The 23,724-nt window shown below is 38.6% G+C and overlaps 1 protein-coding gene across 2 annotated transcripts in view; it reads right to left on the bottom strand.

Moving 5' to 3' along the window:
• Positions 1-23,724, bottom strand: part of ADRA1B (adrenoceptor alpha 1B) — a 119,930-nt gene that overhangs the window by 20,688 nt on the left and 75,518 nt on the right. Inside the window, exons 2-3 of one of the 2 annotated variants that reach the window (XM_074212504.1) lie at positions 23,099-23,212; positions 21,371-22,523 (exon numbers count right to left, since the gene is read on the bottom strand). In XM_074212504.1, the coding sequence (XP_074068605.1) occupies positions 21,371-22,319 (949 nt within the window). In that variant the 5' untranslated portion in view covers positions 22,320-22,523; positions 23,099-23,212. Of the gene's footprint in view, positions 1-21,370; positions 22,705-23,098; positions 23,213-23,724 lie in introns of those variants that run through there. The other variant, XM_074212505.1, reaches the window with a different exon arrangement.

Raw genomic sequence — 23,724 nt, forward strand, 5'->3', positions numbered from 1 at the left:
ACATGGCCATACTGACCACTTCAGACTCTAAACTGAAGCCATGCATTTGCTTGATATTCTAGAAGATACAACAGCCATTCAGTTTTTTTTTGTGGCCAGAAGCAGCAAATAATTCAATTAGATTCTTAAAAGTAGTTTGCCCAGTGAAAGCTAATTAAATTAGGGCATTATTAGTTGTTGCAACTTCTTTTTAATGAATCTTTATTACATTCAACTATGCAGTTCACAGGCAATTGTATTAAATGTTGGCAATCTACCCAGTAGTTTTTTATTTAATTTCTTTTTGTGAGATTCCCACCTATCCTAAGACCCAGTGCAGGGTTAAATGAATCCCTTTCTGTCTTAGCTTTCCTGCTCTTCTGTTTCTCAGTCTACTAGGGTGGTGGCATCAAGTATATGGCAAATTTGAGTGTTGTTCAAAACATCCTCCTTCCCCCAAACATATACCTTATCTTTCTGTCACAGTATCTAAAAGTTCTGCCATCAACTGTACATTTGGGTGGAGGAAAATAATACATTGAAGGTCCCTGTTAAAATGTTGAGATGAGTGAAAGATAAAACTTTGAAGACAATAATTCACACTAATTTTTAGCCATTTGCCTGGTTGGTCTATAGGAAACCTGGGTTGTAATCCCAGCTTTGCCACTAATTCACTTTGTGAACTTGAGCAAGTCACATTATTTGAGACCTTAGCAATAAAATGATGATCAATATGTTGCAGTGAAGTAAATGTTGTATTTAGAGTAAGCGACCCTGAAATTCTAGTTTTCCTAATAATTACCATTAGCAACTGCTGTAGGGACAGATCACTGGGTAGGTAGTCAGAAAGGCCTGGGTTCAAATTTGCTACCTGTGATCCTAGGCAAATTGCTTAAACTTTTGCCTAGCTTGGTTTCCTCAAGTGTAAAATGGGAATAATAAAAGCACCTACTTCCCAGGGTTGTTATGAGGATCAAATGAAATAAAATTTAAAGAGCCTGGTACATTAAAGGCACTTTTAAATGCTTGTTTTCTTCCTTGTTTCTAGCTGTCTCCTAGAGTACCTCTCAACTTTTAGGTTTCGTTCTAGCTTGATGTCTCTTTCAGCTTGAACATGTTATTCTATCATTTTCATAACTTGTATCTGTAGGCTAAACTTTGGATATTGTTATTTTGGATCATTCCAGGAACTGAGTAAAAGAGATAGGTAAGTAGAAGAGGTACAAAGAGGAAATTTTCACTTTGATACAAGGGAAAAACCTCTTAGCAATTAGACCTATCTATTAGTAGACAACTCAGAATCCAGAAGAGATTGTATCTGGATTGCTGTAAAGGGAGTCCCACTCAGACATAGATTGGGCATGATGACTGTTGTTTTCAATTCAGATTCTCTGATTTTTTTTTCAAAGATAATTATAGAAACGAAACAATGAGAAAAAGGGAGGAAAAGATTCAGGAAACTGCATAGCCCAGATTGTTAGAACAGACTCACACCTTCTACTCTGCCTCCTAACATTAGAATGACTATGACCCTGATGTTATTTGATCCAACAATTTGCCTTGTGCTTAATGAATCACAAGATCAATCTTGGGCAACCCCTGCCCTCTGTTTCTCTTTTTTCATTCTCCTTCTCTGATTTCTTTCTGGTTAGATAGATTTCTTTCTATTTTTTATGAGTTAGTTTCTTACTAATAGAGACAAATGTCTCTTAATAGCTCAGGAATCTGATTAGACTGTATATTTTCTTAGTAGTAATCAATAGAAGTGATATAAATGCATTTTGTATATATATATATATATATTAAAAGAATTTTTTTGTGGTTTAAATCATGCAGTTTTATTGTTGAAAGATCAAAACCAAAGGTGAAGGTCAAATCAGCCTCTGAGTGCTCCTTCTACTTAACCCATTAACCTGAATTTAGCAGTTAAAAAAATTAACTTTTTACCTTGATTTAATTAAAATGATAGAAATATCTCCATAGGTATGTAGAAATAGTTTTGAAGAGAGCTTCCTTTCATTCTTTCCCTATGAGGAAAAAATTGTCTATATTTATCTGTTTATATTGTATCAATTAGTACAACATGAGCTCCCTGAGGGCAAGGACTATATTACTTTTTGGTTTTGGGGCTCAATCACCTCTCTAAGAGGTGACTTGTACCTTAGTAGGTCATAAATAGATGCTTGTTTAATTGAAATGAAGAAGGGAACTAGATTTGCTTTCTAGAAGTGAGGAAAGAAGGAAGAAATTATTGGGGATTTCCAAATATTGATCATGTACTATCTACAAGTCTCACTGGGTCTATCACCAAATGGCCCTCAGCCATTACATTCTTCATCACGGCAGTCATAAAAAATTTTGAGTACTCCTCAGCAAGAAAAGATAGAATGTGAGGAATGTTGTGAATAGCAGTAGATAATTGTTTGGGTATCTAATGATAAATAGCTTGCTTTAATATAATACTTTAAGACTTGCTAAGTCCTTTTCAAATAGTGTAACATTTTATCCTCCTAACAATGTTGGAAGGTAGGTACTATTCTTACCATTACTATCCTAAAACATGAGAAAATAGAGTTATATGGAGTTTAAGTTATTTGTTCAAGGTCACATAGCTATTAAATGTTTGATGCTGCATTTGAACTCAGAATTTCCTTACTTCAGGTCCAGTGCTTTCCTACTGTGTCACTGTACTAGCCCATCTACCTTATTTATAAGCTAAAGCTTTGATATCTCTTAACAGATTGAGTGAGAACTCTCTGATATATAATATTACATAATTTTTTCTCCTTTCTTTTGTGGATGATGTCCTGGGAAGTGATGTATTTGGGTTCAAATGCTAGCTCTGCTCTTCATTCCTGTTATCTTGGACAAGTTATATATATATATCCTCTCTGACTTCAGTTTCTTTAATTGTAAAATGAGGTATGCTGAATTAGATGACCTCTATATTGGATCCTGGCTCTAAATCTGTCATTCTATTAAGTTTACATGAATTACTGCTCACTGCTCTTCACTTGTGGGAACACCTCCTGATTTAGCATCATCAGAAAATAACATGAACACACAGTGAAGTTCCTTTCTAGAAAGGCAATCATGTTCAAGATCATGATTAAATTTCAACCTGAACTGAATGGGATAAATTGGTCACTACTTGAGAGGCTTGCTCTAACTGAATGGGCCCTTCTCAAACCAACTACCCATTATAGTAGAGTAGTGATTCTCAACTCTCTCTCTCTCTCTCTCTCTCTCTCTCTCTCTCTCTCTGTATGTGTGTGTGTGCATGCCATGGACCCCTTTGACAATGTGGTTGAATCTGTGGGTCTCTTCTCAGAATAATATTTTAAATACATAGAATGACAACAGAAACCAAATATATTGTAATATATTCTATGTATATATATGTATATATATATGTATCATCTATCTAAATTCATAGAATCTCTGTTCTAAAGGCCTAGCATTAATTTCACGTTTTTTTGTCTTTGTGCATCCTTTTGAGCCAATTTGAAGTTTATAAGTAGAATTCTGGTGTGATGTATATTCAATGTTAAAAATCTAACTATAGAATGACCACTGTTTTTTTAATTGGATCCTCAGTTCTCTACTGAGGGAAGAAGCTTGCCTGGGCTCTGCAATTCTTTTATTTTCTCATGGATGACTATTTTCTTGGATCTATTTTAGTTCTCAATACTGATCTCAGATTCTGTCTCTTGGTACCACCATAATATTTCTAGCATTAAAATGAAAAAGATAATGTACAATTTATACAAGGTGGGTGACTGATTTTTGTTGGGGGTTCTCCTCTATGGGTCTTGTGATGGCTAATGTGTCCCATTGCAAAGGAACCCAACTTTGAAAAATCAACTTCAACTTAGCTCAAAGAGAATTGGCACTTGTGGGCCTTTTTATTAACTGAGTTGAGGTGACTAGGGGAGATATCTGAGCAAGATGGGAAAATTTTCAGGACCATAGTCAATAAGGAGCTATCCTAAAAAAAAAACCAGACACATGTGAAAGCAGATCAATTAGTTCATCCTGAACAAGTGTTTAAGGCCCCTAGGTCATCTTCAGAGGATGGAGGGCTCAAAGTACATTGCATTGAATACTTACATCCCTTCACTCACTGGCATTTGTATCTAGATGAAATCATGACACAACGGAAGTCAAGGAAAAACAGAAGTCAGAATAAGAGAAGCAGCTTGCTGTTGTGGTTTGAGGGCAGCTCTTGGAGTCGGGAAGACTCCCCTTCCATCCTTTCCAGTCTTCTTACTGTATCATGAACCTTGCAATAAAGTGCCATTTGCTTCCTTGCTGTTATTTACACAAGACACTGCATTGCCTAACTCTGGGTATATTCACAGACTGTAATCTGCAATTAGAATTCTATCCCACCCCATCTCTACTTCCTGGCTTCCTTCAAATCCCTGATAAAATTCTACATCCTACAAAAAGCCTTCTCCCTTTCCCCTTAATTCTAGTCCCTTCTCTATGTTGTTTATCTATAATTTATTCTGTATAGAGCTTGTCTGTACATTGCTTTTGTGTATGTAGTCTTCCCTATCAGACTGTAAATTCTTTCAGAGCAAGGACTGCCTTTTGCCTTTTTTTTTTTGGTAACTCTAGAACTTAGCACAGTGCCTATACAAAGTAGTCAAATAATAAATGTTTATTGACTCACTGACTTAGGTCCTATCTCTAACATGTACTGGATATGTGATGTGGGGCAAATCCCTTCTCAGTCATCATTTCTAAACTGTTCTGTCTGAGCTCCCACTATCATCCTCACCTATCTTCCTTTGGAACCTTAAATTCTATCCCTTGGATTCTAGATTCTGATAGTTAAGCTATCTCTTTAACTTGCAGGGGAGAGGCCCTATTTCCTTGATTTCTAGCTCCCCTTTATGTATTGAGTTTTCCCAATTAGAATTTAAGCTCCTTGAGTGCAGTCACTGTGTTTTTTTGCTCATATTTGTCTCCCTGAGCAAAGTAACTGGCAAATAGTACTTAATAAATGCTCTATCTGTCTGTCTGTCTATCATCTGTCTATCTGTTTATCTGTCAATCTATCTTGTCCTTATAGAGACTATTGTGAAGCCAGTGATAGGTGAGCTGCATTGGTAAGGGTTTCTCTCTGGGAATTTCCTATTCTAAAAATAATTACAAGTCCTATTGAAACAAAGCAAGTGGGTCTAGAAAGGGTGGAATACAGAGGAATACAAAAAAGAGGCTAGGATAGTCCCACCAGTAGCTCTGGTGATGGATTTAGTGGACATAGAGTTTATGGATTGATTAAATGTATGTGAGTTACTCTATTGATAGGAGAAGTGTGGGTTGCATCAATTTTGAGGTACTACCTTATATCCATTGAATTGACTAATAGGACAGGAGAAATGACAAATGTTGGAAGGAATGTAGGAAAATTGACATGGATGTATTGTTGGAAGAGTTGTGAAATGATTCAGCAATTCTGTAGAGCAATTAGGAACTATGCCCAAAGGGTTATAAAAACATGCCTACCCTTTATCCAGTGGTACCACTGTTAGCTCCATACTCCAGAAAAGATGAACTATGAGAAGAAAATAACCCATTTGCATAGGGATATTTAGAGTACCTCTTTTCTGGTGGTGGGGAGTTGGAGATTGAGGAGATGTTCATCAGTTGGAGAATGGCTCAACAAATTGTGGTATGTGTTTAAGATGAAATGATGTTCTATTATGGGAAATAATGAACAGGATGCTCTCAGTAAAAAACTTACATGAACAGATGAAATGGAAAATGTACTGCATACAAAGTTATTGCAATATTGCAGGATGATCAGCTGTGAATCCCCTACCTTTTTGCAGTAATGCTGTGATCCAAGAGAACTTTGAAGGATTTATTATAAATAATACAATCCATCTCAAAGAAAGCTGATGGTGTCTGAATACAGATTGAAGCATGCCTTTTTTCCCACTTTATTTTTCTTGAGGTTTCTCTTTTTTGGGGGGGTATTATGTTTATGTTTCTCATGACAATATATTTTTAACTTTATCAAGTAACTTGTTTTCTCAATGAGGGGGAGTGGAGTAGGAGGAAGGGAGAGAATTTGGAACTCAGGGTTTTGGAAGTAAATGTTGAAACTTGTTTTTGCATGTAACTAGGGAAAAATAAAATAATAAAGAAAAAAATGAACTTAAGGCTTTTCTTATTATCATTTTTAAAATTCCAATTGGAATCACCTGTTTATTTCTTTGCTACTCTCTATCATCTTGAGTTCCTGCCCAGGATTAACACTTTAGGGTTTTCTAAAATAAAAGATTCAGGTTACTTTTTCCCTTTCATATCATCCTAGGATAGCTCTTGGAGTATGCATTACTCTGAGACAGAATTAACAGCAATCTGGCACAGATGCCTAATATTAATAGTTTTATATATATATATATGTATATATATATATGTATATATATATATATATGTATATGCCTAATAGGAGGCAATCTTAAACTAGAATTTCTAGAACCATGAACAACCCAACCCCCAAATATGAATTGCCCAGAGACAAAACTGGCTTAGCAAGAGATCACTAGTAGCGATCACCTAAAAAGGACAAATAGGGATATTTGAGAATCGGCTCCCCTTCCTTGTGCTGGAACATTCTGTTTCTGAACATTATACTCTGAACTTTTAGTGTTAGAGTCCATGTAATTTTTACAGGGCTTCTAATAGGCTTGATATAACAGAGGGGGCACATGAGCATTCAAATGAGGTTCAGACATCCTATCCAGAGCTGAAGCCAAAATTGCTGTTGACAAGAGTCCCTGGTAACACAAATATGCCAGAGAAAAGCCAGACTATTTTTTCACTGGGAGATTTTCTCTCAGTCATTCCCATCTTCAGTGAGATTTGGGGTGGGAAATATTCCTCTCATCAGGAATACCCTCCCCTTTCCTACTTTTCTTTGAGTCTTATACAAACTTGGAGGCCCAACCTACATATCCTCCAAGATCTATTTCAACTCTCTCCAATTCCTGCTTACATTGAATTCCTATAGTTTTTTCATTCTTTTCTTCCCATAATTTATTATTTAATTATACTATTTCAAGTTGTGCAGTCATTTCAGTTGTGTCTGACTCTTCATAATCTCATTTGGGGCTTTCTTGGCAAAGAAACTGGATTGATTTGCCATTTTCTTTTCCAGCTCATTTTACAGATGAGGAAACTGAGATAGGGTTAAATGATTTGCCCAAGGTCACACAGCTAATGAGTATCTGAGGTCAGATTTGATTTCAGGTTTCCTGACTCCAGATTTGATGAGTTATCCTTTGTGCCACTTAATTGCTTGTTGATTGTTAGAAGTATGATTCCATTGTCTAGAGGATAAAATATGTTTCTATATTTGGCAACCCTGTACACTCTGTCTTCAGCCTAACTCTCCTGGTTTATTGTATGCTTTGTTATTCTTCACACTCTATATTACAGTTAAACTGGTTTACGCGATGGACTTTGTATATGATGCTTCATATCCAGCTGCCATGCATTATATGGGATGCTTTCCAAGTCTGGAAAGGTCTTTCTCCTCACCATCTCATAGAATCCCTAGCTCCTTTCAAAGTGCAGATTAAATTCCACTTCCTACAGGATTCTCACATTGATTCACCACCCCCCTTCCATGCCCCCTCCAGCCCTGTGCTTTGTATTCTTCATCTATATTGTATATTTAACTTAAATGTGTACACATTATTTGAGCTCAAAGTCAGGGATCACTTTCATTTTTATCTCTGTATTCCCAGTGTCTAAGACTGTACCTACACCATAGTAGGTACTTAATGTTTGTTGAATAAACGAGTGTCACTCAGGAATGCACCCTGACCTTTGTATTTCAAATTCTTGGTTCATAAGCTCAAATGAGCCTTTGCTGCTACTAAGCAACCCTTCTACGCTAATGCATACTCTTAAGGTAGAGGACCTAGTCTCTCACTTCCCTGAAATCTCCCCTTAGAAGCATCAGCAGCTCCTCTCCTCTCTCCTTAGAAGAGAAGAGCACCCTCATCTATTCTCTTCCTTTCTCTAGTCACAAAAGCTATCCTTAATATTCACAAAGGCTGATCATTCTGCATTCTTAGTCTCTTGACCATCTACCTTTTCTAGGACCCTGCTCTAGTACACTCTTCCCCTCTCATGTGAATCTTCAATTTCCCTTCTTGTGTCTTTTTTTTCCCCCTAGGCAATTGACGTTAAGTGATGTCCCCAGGGCCAGTATTAAGTATCTGAGGCCAGATTTGAACTCTGGTTCTCCTGACTTCAGGGTTGGTGCTCTCTTTACTGTATCACCCAGCTGCCCATCTTGTGTGTTAAAATGCTTACAAACATATTCAGATCTCCCCAGTCCTAAAACAAACACAAATTTCCTTTGATGCTTATGTAATCTATTATCCCATTTCTCCCCTATGCTTTACTGCCAAACTTCCTGAAAACTTGCTTATTATCTGTTACAAGTTCTTGCCTCAATTTACTGTAGTCGAGGTTCTGCTCCAAGTAATCTACAAGTATGATTAAACTGCTTTCCATTTTTCTCTTTTAAAGGTCACCTCCAAATTGCCACATCCATTTTTTTCAGTTCCCATCTGCCATGACTTTTATGTGGCTTTTGTCACTATAAACCATCTTTTCCTAGACATTATCTCCTTCCTTGGCTTAAAGACATCACATTCTCCTGATTCTCCTTTAATGGATCATTTTCTTATCTCCTTATCTTTGACCTAAACCCTTAAACCTTTTTAAAGGTTTGCTCTTGGCTCTATCTCCTCTCCTCCTCTCTTCTTCTCTCCAACTTTTGTAATCTCATTGCAAATATGCAAATTTTTTTGTTGCTGTTGATGTGCAGTTGCTTCTGTCATATCTAATCTTCATGACTCCATTTGGGGTTTTCTTGGCAAAAATGCTGGAGTGATTTGCCATTTCCTTCTCCAACTCATTTTATAGACGAGGAACTAGAGCAAACAGGGTTAAGTGACTTGCACAGAGTAAAAAAATTAAAATGTCTGAAGTCAGATTTAAACTCATAAAGATCAGCCTTCTTGACTCTAAGTCCACTATTCTATCCATTGTATCACTTAGCTGCCCCATATGCAGATATTAAATAATTACCAAATCTGATTTGCCAGTTCTACTTTCAGATCTACACAGTCAATTACCTCCAGCAGAAGAGTTAGTAAATAAAAAATGTTTTAAAAGGGAGATAATGCTAACATATGATTTTCTAAATCAATATGATTCCTACAGAGAATTTTTCCCTAGGTTTTAGTGACTCCCATTTCTATTTGAGTTTTGATACTATTAGTCTACAGGATATAAGATCTAGAACTTAGAGATGGAAGGTACTTTGAAGCTCTTTTTATTTAAGACTACAATTTTATAGATAAGGAACCTGAGACTTCTAGATATTAAGTGACTTTCCCATTGTCATCCAGGTAGTGAGGAGCAGAATTGGGATTTGAATCCAAGTCCACTGATTTCAAATTCAGTATTCTTGCTTCTTCCTTCAGTAGCTTTTCCTATACCATGTTTTATTTTTTATCTGTGACTCTTTTCCTCTCTCATTTCTCAAATCCAATTAGTTTCTCATCAATTCCATCTCTAAAATATCCTTAGGATTCACTTCCTCTTCTCTATTCAGTTTTACCTCCTCATTATAGCTCACCTATACTATTACATTATTCTTTTTTTAAAAAAATGGTTTCTCCAATTCTACTCTTCCCCTCTTCCTATCCATCTTTCATACATCATAAGAATGTTCTTTCTTATGCATAAATCTGACTATTCCCCTTAAAGTCTTAGATGGCTCCCTATTGCTGTACAAATAAAATTTGAATTGTTCTGCTTGACATTCAAGGCTATTCAAAAATCTAGTCAACCTGAATATTAGAGCTTTACTTTATATCACTCACTTCCTTGCACTCTCTGCTCCAGTAAAATGCAATTATTTGTCCCATCTCTTTGAGTGCTTGCCTACATTATTACTTATCCCTGGAATGTCTTTTTTACTCTTTCCCCAAACTTTAAAATTTCTACTCAGCCTTTAAAGCCAGCTCTTTCAGGAAGCCTTTCCTGATTATCGAGTTGGCATTCACTCTGCTGACTTACCAAAATACTATGATTTTTTTTATTGTACCTTTCTGGTGCATTTTCATATAATGTTGGATATTGCAGTAGATGTTTGTTGGTCTACAGTTCCCCTTTTGAAAAACAGATATTTGTCCTTTTCCAATCCTGCTGTTATCCCCAATCTTTCAAATTCATTGATAGTGGCTCACCACAGACACCTGCTAGTTCTTTCAGCACCTGAGCTAATACTCATCTGGTCCTTGGGACTTGAACTCATCACTAAGATATTTTCTTAAAAATTTGTTTCTTATCTTGGATACAAATTATCTTTTAACCATATTTATCCCTGTTCTTTCCAAGTCAGAGATTGATCTCTTTGGTAGTGAAAAACAGAAGCAATATAAGTGAGACGCTCTCTGCCTTCCCTTTGCCATCAATTAGCTTCACTTCATCCATCAGAGCAGATCCTATCCCTACTGTGATCCTCCATCAGGGTGCTAGTGTCTTATCTTCCTATTGGACTGAAAGCTTCATGAGGTAGTGTTTTATGTCCACTTCTTGGTTACCTCCTAGTGCAGTGCTCAGTAATATAATAAAGCTGGAGAAATAAACTGGGGAAACTCTTTTCTGGACTTAATTCTCACAAATAGGAAGGAATTTATTGCTGAGAAACTTGAGAACCTTGGGAAGACTTGACTACTAGTTCATAAAGCTTGTGATAAAGAAAGAAAGAAAACCTAGGTTTAGTCTGACATACATCAGAAATTATAGTAAAGCATATATTAAAAAAGAATGAGTACCATTTCATGTACTACAATTCCAAAGAGGGATGTCATTACAGGAAGGAGAGGAAACTCTCAGAAATGAAATTTTTAAGCTATAAGGAGAAATAATTTCAATGTGGGATAAAAAATTGTCCAAAAAACTGATGTAGATGCATGAGAACTTTACTAACAGATTTAGATTTAAAAAAGAAACACATGGAAGATGGAAGCAAAAACAGATAATAGAAATAAGAAATGATATGTCTTTGTAAGGCTGATATCAAGAGTTTTAAATCTCAAAATGAGTTGAGGTTAGTCAGAAACATTAATGACAACAAAAAAGCATTTTTAAAAAGTTATATTGTGGAAAAACAAGAAGATCACATAAGAGATAAGATACTGCTGAGGGTGGACAAAGAAAAGTCAGAAAGTCTCTTATTTTGCTTCCCCCCCCCTGCCAAAGTGAATGATCTCTGACCTGGAAAAGGACAGAATAAATATGGCTAAAAGAGAAAAATTCTCTATAGAACATCTTTATGATAAGTTCTCAGATGCCGAAAGAACTGGCAGTTCTGGCAGATGGTGAACCACTATTAATGAACTTTGAAAGATTGTGGAGAATAGCAAGGTTGAAAAAGAGAAAAATGTTTTGCTTTTCAGAAATAGGAATAGAATAAAACCTATAAATTGTAAACTAAGGAGACTGTAAATTCCTTGAGGGCAGGAACATTTTCATCTTTGTCATTATCCTTAGTGCTCCACACAATTTCTTAAACATAGCAGGAACTTCGTATATGTTTGTTAAATTGAATTAGATTGACTTCAATTTCTGGAAAAATTTTAGAGAATATTTTAAAGCAATCAATCAATAAACATTTATTAATTGCCTACTATGTGTCTGCACTATATTAAGTACTGGGGATTTGCTAAACTAAAGTAAATGGTTAGTGAATAGCTTGAAAAGGTAGTAGAGATATCAGAAAACCAATATGGCTTTAGCAACAAGATATAATTTCAGATCAATTTTGTCCTCTTTCTTCTTTTTCTTTTTTTTTTGACTGGGTTACTAAACTGGTAAATTAAAAAAAAACTGTTGGTGGAATTTGCCTAGATTTTAGCAAAACATTTGATAGAGTTACTTCTATAATCCTAAGAAAAGAAAGAGCTATGTGGACTAAAGGGTAGGGGGAAATGAAGGGATAATAATAAAAACATTTATGTGAGTCCTATATTCTAAGGGTGGGTGCTTCCTAATTGTTTTAGGATTCATCTGTTTTAGGATAAAACAATTAGATGGAATTGAAAATGATATTTATATCAATTCCAAAGTTATAGTGAAATGCATGCACACACAAGCATGCATATACACACACACACATACATATCCACGTTGCTGTTCTGTTTGGTTTTTTGTTTTGTTTTTTACCAATGTCATTGATAAAGGCATAAATGCTATATTCATCAAATTTACAGACTGCCAAACACACTGGTTGACAAGAGTTAAGGCTCAAAGAAATCTTAATAAACTAGAACATTGCACTGAATTGAATAAGGTAAAATTTAATGGAGATAAAGATAAAGTCTTAGATTACATTGAAAACAGAAAATGACAAATACAAGACAGAGAAGGCATGGAGAGACAGCAGTTTATCTCATCATAATCTGTGAGTTTTAGGGGGTAGCAAGTAGTATGATAGTCAAGACAGTGAATTAGATTTTAGGCTACATTAATAGAGGCAGAACTTTTAGGAATAAAGAGTTGGTAATTATGCTGTCCTCAGACCTAGTCAGATCATACTGGAGTGTTCACTTTGGGGAGCCACCATTTAGGAAGAGCACTAATAAGGTATAGATCATTCAGAGGAGGACATTCAGGATGGTGAAGACCCTGGAGTTTTTGTTACTTAAGAATTGATTGAAAGAACTGGGGATGTTTAGGAAAAGGAGCTTTGTGGTTGTAGATGGGTATGCATGATTGCAATCTGAAAGTATTGAGGGACTGATTGAAAAAAAATGGAGATGTTTAGGAGAAGAGAAGACTCAGAGAGGTTGTGGAAGAGCAAATATGTTAGCAGTCTTCAAGTACTGAAGGGCTGCCATTTGGAAGAAGAATTCAATTCATTCTGAATAGGTCTTGGCAACTGCTCAGAAGCAGCATTCCTTACGTCTGGTATATTGTGGGTATGGGTATATTGGTGACTGTGTTCTGGCTTTTGTCATTGTGAGAGTGGGGAGAGTATGATGGTTGGCTTTGCCATCTACTACTGGTATGATCCTAGACAAATCACATAACTTCTATGGGTCTCAGTTTCTGCATCTATAAAATGAGAGAGTTGGCCTTTAAATCCCTCCCAACTCTGGATCACAGATTAATATAATATTTGATGATTATGATAATAACAGTGATAACTCATGTATTTATACATCAATTCATTCATCTGCCAATTAATGTTAATTTATGACAAGATGGACCATGCCTTTACCATGTATGAAGTGGGCAATTGTTGACTGAAGTCTGTGGGGAAGGGGAACCTGACAAAATCAGAGGTTAGATTTAGTCATCTATTTTATATATTTTGCAAATTGCTTTGCAAAATCTCATTAGATCTTTACAACAGCCCTATGAGATAAATGCTATTATTATCCTTATTTTACATACGGGGAAACAGATGCTGAGAAAGATTAAACGGCTTGCCTACTTACATAACTAAATAAGTACCTGAGGAAGGATTTGAACTCATGTCTTGCTGCCTTAGATAAGGTATTTGATGATGACCTTCATGAGGTAGATTCTCCTTAGCAACAGGAGGGGGAGGGGGCATGCAAACAGGTCACAAGTCCTAAAAGTTGGTTGCCATACTATGTTTGGAAGGCATGCCTTGGGTTCTTTCTCTTCTGCTATAATGTTCTCCTCCAACTTTATGATACAATACTGTCAGAGGTGAAATAATCTACCAAGATCTTTCTGATTTTTCCCACTGGATCAAAGCCAAGCTAGCCCACATTATGCCAAACACTCTGCTTCAGTAAGTTGTATTACAATGAGTCTATTATGCCACTCCCCTCCTGTCTCTTTGAGTAATATTTATCAGATCTCTCTTTAGAAAATGTGAATCCTTGATAAAATGAGTTTCCCTTCTTGGTGGGTGGAGATCACTATATATATAGACTACCAGAATATCATAAAATTAAAAGAGATTCTTGGAAAAGACTACTCCCCTAGGGGTGATGGAGTAGATCAACAAAGGAGGGGCTATGACAGGGCTGTCATGGAGTAATTCAGAGTGGATTTAACTAAGGAGGGTATATGCCAATCATCTCAGACTTAGGAGCTTTATCCAAGGGAGATAGCTTTGTATCTTGTAGTATACTTAGTAGCACAGGTAAATGGACCTGGAGCCAAAAAAGTCAAGTCATAGAAAGAAGAGAAGGAAGTAGCAGTAAAAGTTATACCAGTGGGTTGAATTTGTATGCCAGAACCTCTATGATCATATTCTTTAGTAAGCACATTTTTTTGTCTGTGTTTATCCCAATTCTTTCACTCTATCCTGATGGTAAATCAAGTGGGACTAAACCTGAATATAATGATTATTAGAGTTTAAACAATTAAGTAGGGAGTGATAGTAACTGGTACACACAAGTGCTAGGGTAAAATGTTCATTGGACCCAGTGTGTGTTTGTTGAGGTATATTTTATATGCTAGGAAGAATGCCTAGGGAAGAAAATCATGGAATGATCTTGTTGTTGGATGTAAGAATGGCACGACCATTTGGAAACATAAAGACTGATTCTGAGTGAAAATCAGGTGCAATAGAAAGAACTGAACATGGAGTCAGAAAATCTGGATTGGATCTTGCCTCTATTAGTACCTATGAGATTTTGAGGAAGTCAGAGATAGTAAGGGCCTCAGTTTCCTTAGTTATAAAATGAGATGGTTGGATTAGATGTTTTCTAAAATCCTTTTCCTCTCTATCCTTATGATGATCCTATGAACACTTAGGATTCTGGGTTTAGCAGTTGACCCTATTTCCATCCTCAAAGAGGTATTTCCTTCCAAAAATCTTCAGGGTTAGGATTCCTCCTCCTCCTCTCCTGGCTTGATCAAGCGATTGATCTATTAATGTCCATCAGGAAGATTTTTAAATACTTAGGAGCGGTATCTGCCAAGCCTTTTAAAGAAATGGGTTTTTATTTAAAGAGTGTTTTTCCTTCTCACAAACCTTTGTTTTCAGGCATTCCTTTATTTCCCATGCAGACTGGCATGTGAGATCTTAGGCTGGGAAGGATTTCAGTTCCATAAAGGTGATTAACTAGATGCAATCTGCTCACAGACTCTCTGTATAGTGTAACAAATTATGAATCTCTTTCCCCAGTTTTTTACAGGATACCTTCATCCAAGTCTCCCAACATTTCCTTGGCTTCACATTGTACCTAATCAACTTGGGTAGTGGCTACATCCATTTCTAGTGTCTTGACCTAAAGCCAAGCCAAAAATGTCCATAGAGTTGCCAATGATATGCCCTGAAAGAGGATGTGGACCTATGTCACTTACTTTGCTGTGACTTTCTGGAATGTGTCCTTGTGGCTCACTTATATATGGTTGGTAATAACTGCAGAGAACTGGTTTGAGAAATCCTAAGACTGAGCCAAAGGGCAGATAGGATTTCCATAGATGGATTCCAATGCCAGCAGCACTGCTTCCAGCTGGCCCCCTATAACCATCATCTGAGGGAGTAACTATTGTGGAAATGTGACCTGGCAACTGCCTTTGCAGATGCTGCAGCTCTGTCCTCTTCCACAGTCACAGTGGCTGAAGACTCAAAATAAGAAAGCTTAGGTCACTAAAGTTCTTGATATTATCAAAAGATCTGGCATCAGAAAGGGGCATGGTTTTATAATAGAAGTGATACCAAATTAACCTGCTTTGTCTCTACTCCCTAAGAATGGGACCTTTCCATATGCTTTCCAGATGAAACTTCTTAATATTTGTGTTGTCTCCCTGTTTTTATAATGAGAGCCCCTTGAGAGCAAGGACTGTCTTCCTTTTCTATTTGTATCTCCCTCCTCTTCACTAAGCACTCCCTGAAATGGTTCCTGCTCCTTAATAAATGCTTCTTTCCTTCATGGTACACCAATTTTTTTCAATCCTCCCTTTAGTAAGGAAGATCAGGGTTCTGAAATAGGAATACAAAATCCATTTTTGTAATAGGAGTATTCGGGATTGACCAGCATCTTTCATTATTACAGAAATGGTTGGGTAAAAAGGTCAAAAGAAGCAGAAATCTTATTGGGGGGAAGTTTTTTCTTCTCCATAAATAAATCCTTAATTGACACTCTTCATGCTTACTCCATTATACCCATTCCCAGGCCTTGTCCTCCACATCCTATCGTATAAATGAACCATTCTGTGAGTTAGAAGCTGAGGGACTTGTCTGAAGAGGGATTTTTTTTCTTTCACATGTCCTAGAGGTGGAAAATCATAAAACCAGTATTTGAATGAGAGAGTTGGAAAAATCAATGGTGAGGGATCGCTATTTGGTTCCAAAGCTATAGGGAACACAATTATTCTTTTGAAATTGACCTTCATTTATTCAAGAGAGGAAGGCAGTTGTTGTTTAATAGCTTCCTGGTGCCTTTCAGCATTTTAAAAGAAGGAAGAGTGATTTGGAGTGAGGCAAGATTCCAGTGTTTTCTAAACAACTCACCAAGCCCAGCTACCAGTTGGCTGCTTGGTTACTTCCTAATGCTCCCCACTGCATTGTGCATCACTGTTTCTCCAGGCTCTGACCAAGCATTCACAGTAGTGGGAGAATCAGGGCCTTAATTATAATGCCAAGCAGCTGATGATTCTTTTAGACATCTTGCCAACAACCAACCCCTCAAATATAAATTTCCTTATATTATGTTTGGGTTATTGGGTTCTCTCTCTCTATCTCTCTCTCTCTCTCTCTCTCTCTCTCTCTCCTCTCTCCCACTCTCCCCTCCCCCCCCCCCCCCTCCCTCTCTATCCTTGTTTGGGTCTTTTTCTTGTTCTGGAGTCCGCTCCCCTTTCTGGTCTGCTTTTGTTTGGGGCCACACTGGAGAATATTGAGGAGAAAGGAAATAAGGGGCTGTGTGGATTACAGGTAGAGCACAGTAGGAGCAGAGAAATGGAGCCCTGTCTGCAAGCTGGCTCCTGCTCCTTGAAATAAAAACAAGGGAGAGAGAAAACAATCAAGGTCCTGAGCAGAACCCCACTGTGGGGTTTGTTGTTTTCCCTTTCCCTCTAGGGGAAACTCTCTCCTCTCTCTCATAGAAATAACAAACACAAATATGGAAATCTTGTTGTACCCAGGCACCTGTGAGTCTATGTTGAATTTGAAGTAACTTCTACCTGCTTACCCTAAAAACCTTCATTTTTGCCAAATGCTACTCTTTCCTAATTGAGAGCATATGATGGTAAAACCTGTTTGGATTGAGAGACAGCTTGGGGTGATGAGTAGAGGGCTCGCCTCAGAGTAGAGAAGACTTGGATTCCAATCTTGGTGGTAATGTGACCCTGGACAAGTCCCTCAATTTCTCATTGTGCCAAGTAAATGTCTAAGACTATAGGTTTCAGAGAAGATACCAATCTGCAGTAGTACAGGAAGTTTCCTCACTGGGATTTCCCTACATTGAAATTACAGGTCTTATTAAAATGGAAAGGCATCTAAATCTAAAGCAGATTATGATTAATATTCTCAACTCAGGATTCTAAGTATGCTAAGCCCAACTGTTACTCTTTGCTTGATTGTTATTGGATCCAGAAGAAATTTAAATCCAACATTTCCTTTTCCTGGGAAAAAAGCTGACTTTCTCTATGCTCCCTTCACCTCAACAGTCCCATCCAATTCCAATTTACCTCCTAAGTGTGCATCACCTTACCCCCACCCCAAACTGTCCTTTTATGATATCTCTGGTAAGAAGTAGCATTTCTAAATAAGAAGGAAATGGTCATTTAGTTTGGGAGCAGGACATAAATTCCAATGTAATACTATACATTCCAATACAATACCAATAATACCTCACATTTATGATACTTGAAGTCTTATAAATTATTTTCCTCACAATAGCTCTGTGAAGTAGGTTTATTTTCCCCTTTTACAAATGAAGAAATTGAGAATCAGAATGGTTCCCTGGCAAAGGTCACCCAATTGATGGCTCATAGGCCTCCCAGTCAGAAGAGACCTTTGAGGTCATTTGAATGAATCCCTTTTATAAATTAAAAAAATGAACTGCAGAGGTACAAAGGGACTTGACCAAGGCCTTTGGGAAATATAGAAGAACTAATAAGTAGAAGAACCAGGAACTGAACTCAGGTCTTTGGATCCCTTTCACAAGGTTCTACTGTCAGAAGGTCCTTATGCAACCACAATGTGGGTGATCAGGAAGCTTTCCCAGACTGGAAAAGAGATAAGAATGAGATTGAATTTCTTCAGGGTGTTCAGTACATCTCTCTTTCTATTGTGCATATGCAAAGGCCCTGATATATTAGGGCAACAAACCTTTTAGAAAGGCATCCCAGTGAAGGAGGAAGAGAGGGAAAGAAGACAAGAGTTCTTGAAGTAGGTAGTTCTTGGGAAAGAGAAGAGGATGGGTGGTAGTGCTGTGTGTATGTGTGTGTGTGTGTGTGTGTGTGTGTGTGTGTGTGTGTGTGTGTATGTGTGTGTGATATTGACTTTCACCAGAGATCAGAGGTCTGGCAGCTTTTATGCTTTCATTTACTTAGAATTAAAGGATCTTAGGTGAAGAATCTCAGGTCCATAGGGGTTAAGTGAAATAACCTGCTTAGTTGGCCCAGTTTCAAGACTAGAACCTCTGCCTCAAGTTCTTGGGCTAGAGCTCTTTTTATTCTCCTTCTTGGATCAGCGATGTTTACTGCTAGGCTTCTTCATTATGCTATTGCAGTGCTCCTGGATTTCAAAAGATCAGTTTCCTTTACTGATTGATACTCCTGTCCTAGCTGTTTCAGGGTCTCCTGGCCTATTCCAAGGTATTTACTATATCATGAAGGGAATAAAAAGACAAGAAGAGAAGGAAAGGCAAGAGCTGCAATTAGGGAGCATGTAATAGGAAAGGGTAGAGATAGTATGGGAGGAAGAGAGTGAGTGGCAAGGTAGGAGATAGGCTAGGAAGGGATGGTAAGGGGACAGGCAGGGATAGCAAGAGGTGAACCTGGGTTTGGATACAAAAATTCTTATTTTCATGTTAGTATTCCTATCATTCTGTTAAACTCCACTAAGGGCCCTTCATACCATTCATGGGCTTAGTATCATAGAATCTGATGATAAAAGGGTTTAGAGATCCAAACTTTACAGATGAATTAACTGAGGTCAAGTAACTCATGAAATGGCATTCATTACAGAGATGTAATTCAAACCCTGATCCTTTGATTCCAAATCCAGAGTAGTTTTCATATGCCATGTTGCACAGTCAAATCTCAAGTTTCTAATACTTGGAAAATGGTGTGATGGGTAATGCTATTTTCTAGTTGACTTATGATAACTTGAATTTGGATTCAACTCTTATTGTTGAAAATCTTTCCTAAAAGTATTACTCATTGCTCCTTTGTTATTAAGTACTACCAGGCAGTGAACCTTTTCTGATGAGGATCTTGTATGATGACTTGAAGTTCATCATTCTGTGTTTGAATTCTCATTGAACAGAACTATAGATAGGAGGCTAGGATGGTTCCAGGATATAGAACATGGAAGGGATCTTGGAGATTATCTAGTCTAGGAATCATTTTTATGACATGGATAGCTTTGGCAGTTGGATGAAACATGGGGAGTTCTGATCAAAATAATGTTAATAAAAGCATAAAATAAAATACAAAGGAAAGCAATTCCATTGAAATGCAGTTTTCAAAACATTAAAAAAACTAAATTCATAGAACCCCATGTTAAGAACCCCTGATATAGTTCAACTCTTCAATTTTGTAAATAAACTTGCCAGAGAGAAGTGAATTGCTTCAAAATGCATAGTTTGTGGTATAAATAATTGTTCATAATGCAGTGGAAATGCCCTGGAAGATATATCTATACATGCATGTTTTATATATACGTATATATATATATATACATATATATATATATATTACATACATATGCTTAATACCTGAAAGCAACTTGCTTTCTTGTCAGCTTATTTTTCTCAAATGCAAAATTCATAACATGTTCTTATCAAATATAGTTGGGTTCTGTTAATTGCAACTTTACTCTAATGTCTTCTGTGATCCATAATATACTCAGGTTCTGTCTCTGCTTATGGAAATAGCAGAGCCCAGTGAAATGCACATTTGCTTCCTGCCATGGTATGTGACTTCCTCTAGGACTATGAGACAAGATACTCAGAATATGGTTTCAGATGCCATGTGGACTGTATTTCACAACTCTTGATGCAGGATTACTGCTTTACTGTGGCCTGGGCTTTCAGAGAACACATATCTTACAAGAAACATGGATTGTCTTTGGACATCCTATTTGTGGAAGTGATAAGCAAAAGGAAACCCAGACAATATTTTAGTTAAACAGCTCACTTCTATTTAGGCCTATTGATATTATTGCCTGTATAGGGGCAGAAAGCAAAGGAAAAGTTTATGTTAATTCCATCAATTGCCAATTAGGAAAAATTTCTGGGTGAAAACTGTAAATAAACCTCCAGTCTTAGTCATTTTCTATCCCTTTCATAGTTCACTCGTCAGTTAACAAGAAAGAATTTCAGACCAAGGCATTTGTAAAATGCCTTAAGAACTGATAATAAATTGCCCCCTCCCAACCACCCAGCAATACAGAAGGACCAAATCAGCCATGAGAGGAGAAAGCCTTCACTGGCAGGCTTTACAGGAACCCAAATCTGGGCAGGAGTCTTTGAATGAAAACTGCATTTTTCCTCCCTGCAAGAGCTGCCTCTCTACTCTTCTCCAACCGTCTTTTTCTGCAGTCACCAACAAATTATTTTGTATGCAGCATTAGTGACGCTGTTCTAGCCAACACATCATTACTACCAAAATGATTTCTGTGTGATGTTTGAGCTGTCCTTTTTAATTATTAAACTGAGAATGCCAAGTGACTCATTCACTCTACTTGATTTTCCTGTGTCTATTTTAAGTGGCAAGGAACTAGTGTGTTTAACTAACACCTGCACTGGTTCCTAGCAAGCCTCCCATCTGCAAAGCCCTTGCACTGGAAATCAAATCAGACCAAAAAAGGAATGTACTGCATTAAATAGCTTATAACATCATCATGATTGCCTCTACCATCACCTCTACCACCATCAGACCATAGTACCAAAGACTTAGGGCTTTAAGAGACCTCAGAGGTTATGTAGCTCATATTCTTAATTTTACAGATGAAGACACTGAGACTCAGAGGAGCTAAGTGACTTGTCCAAGTTCATAGAAGAAAAGTATCAGGGCTAGGATTTGAACCCAGACCCACTATCTCCAAATTCAAGCTTAGTTCTCATTCCATTGTACCATGGCCACTTCAGAATTTCCCCAATTCCCCTTCTGGTCCCCAACTTACCAAGTGGTAGAATAATGAAGAATGGAAGCCAGCATAAAATAAACATGCCAACCACAATGCCCAAGGTCTTGGCTGCCTTCTTTTCTCTGGAGAACTTAAAAAGTTTGACAGCTATTGAGTTTCTAGGATTGTGGCCCTTGGCCCTGGTACTATTGAGGGCATCCTCATGAAAGTTCTTGGAGTGGATTCGCAAAGTCAGCTCCTTGGAGTTGGACATCTCCTTCATGACTCCCGCTTCCAGGTTCTTGGTGGTCCTTTTGGCCACGATGTAGACTCGGCAATACATCACTAGGATGACAGCAAGCGGGATGTAAAAGGAGCCCAAGGAGGAGAAGAGAGCGTAAAAGGGCTCTTCAGTGACACCACACTCCTTCTCATCCTTAGGCGCAGGCTCCTTCCACCCAAGGAGAGGGCCAATGGAGATCACCATGGACAACACCCACACACTGAGTAGGGCCAGGATGGCCTTTTTCCTGGTGACCAGTGTTGGATACTGGAGAGAGTAGCGGACCCCTATATATCTATCGATAGAGATGGCGCAGAGACTCAGGATGGATGCTGTGCAGCACAGCACGTCCACTGCAGCCCAAATATCACAAAATATTCTCCCTAGCACCCAGTAGCCAAGCACTTCAAGGGCAGCAGAGAAAGGCAGGACTGTGAAACTCAGCAGCAGGTCTGCAATGGCTAGATTAACTATGAAGTAGTTGGTGGGTGTCCGCAGGTGACGGTTGCATGCCACAGAGAGGATCACCAGGATGTTGCCCACGATGGCAAAGAGGATGAAGGCGCCTAGCACAATGCCCACAGAAATGGCCCTCCTGATATCCAGCTCAGGAGGAGTGGAATTGCTGGACGTCTGATTGGGACCAGTGAGGTTTCCGCCACTCGCTTCTTCCCAATAGGCAGGTGCAGATATGTTGTGGTTCACGTCCAGATGGGGATTCATTTTAAAGCCCACCCTCCATAGCCGGGGGGAGGGGGAGTAATGAGGCTTCAAGGGCAGCACACGAAGTACCTCAGCTCTGTTGAAACTTTCCCTCCACCTCAGCCGTCACTACTGGGCAGGAGTCGCTCGCCTCCCGGGCAGGCATCTCCCAGAGCAGACGGTAGCGAGCGAGTCCCTCCTTGCCCGTTCACAATCTTCGGAAGCCTGTCAAAAGGAGAAGAGAGGGAAGAGGTAGCTTCAAGTTTAATTGTCCACGTCAGGCAAACCAGGAGCTGTGGCTGGGGAGGGGGCGGTGGAGGGAATAGGGACTGGAACTGGCGCAGGGGAGGGGCGCTCCGTGTTCTCTCCCCCCTGCCCTCTGCGGGTCTGCAGGGAGCGGCGGCAGTGGCGGCGGCGCCTGGCTCGGTGGAGCTGCGAGGAGGGTCTGCAGGCAGCCTTCAATGTGCTGCTGGGCTGGCTCTGCATGGCAGTGACATCAAGAAGGGGAGAGCAGTCCTGTCCTGACACAGCAAAGCACTAGAGGGCAATGCAGTTTCAGCTACGGCTCCCTAGCCCTGACAGTGGAACCACAGCCACGCACACCACCGGGGCTTAATTAAAACATTTGTCACTGGGGAAAGAGGTCTGGAAACCACTCTACCTTACTCCTCCTCCTCCCCCCATCGCCCCAGGTGGCAGAGGAGAACTACGAGAAGAGTTCTCTCAGGGGCCACTACTTCCACCCGAGGTGGGATGTAATACTAAGAGAGCCAAAGCCCAAGTGAGGAAGCTCTTCTTACCTTGTAGGAGGAGGAAGGAGGAGCAGGTAGGAGCTTTGCGTGGGAAGCCGCTGGATGGTGACAGTAGAAGTTTAGACCATCTGGATGTGGGCTAAGTTAAACTTCCCTGACCACCTAAAATAAGAAGAAAAACAGCAGACACGAATCAGAGCTATAGACCCTGTAGTCTTATCCCCTTGTCTGGGACTGAGTCCAGACTGATCCAATGCCTGACTTAAAAAAAAAAATAAAAAAACATAAACCAAAAAACCTTGCTAAGGGCCAGGGTTGATAACGATGCCAAGATTCTCCCTAAAAAAAAAATCAATGTTCTGCTGTATCTCTTGGAGTCATGAAAGACAGTTGTCTTTGAAGAATTTAAAGGGTTTACCTGAAGGCCAAAAAGAGGCTCATACTGGGTTTGAGTATTCTGCAAAGCATTACAAATAACGAATTGCAATTCTGTGTTGGAAAGGATAGATGTATATGACTGCAAAAGGAGGAAATGAGGTTTGTTATTCAGTGAGAGTGGGGTATAACCAGTGGGTAGCTCAAATGTTCTATTGATAGCCACAGTACCAATGCCTAGAGAGGATGTTCCCCAATATATTGAATGGAAGGATTTATGAGAGACAAGGATAATAATC

The sequence above is a fragment of the Macrotis lagotis genome, chromosome 1, assembly GCF_037893015.1.
Source record: "Macrotis lagotis isolate mMagLag1 chromosome 1, bilby.v1.9.chrom.fasta, whole genome shotgun sequence".
In the NCBI taxonomy this organism is placed as follows: Eukaryota; Metazoa; Chordata; class Mammalia; order Peramelemorphia; family Peramelidae; genus Macrotis; species Macrotis lagotis.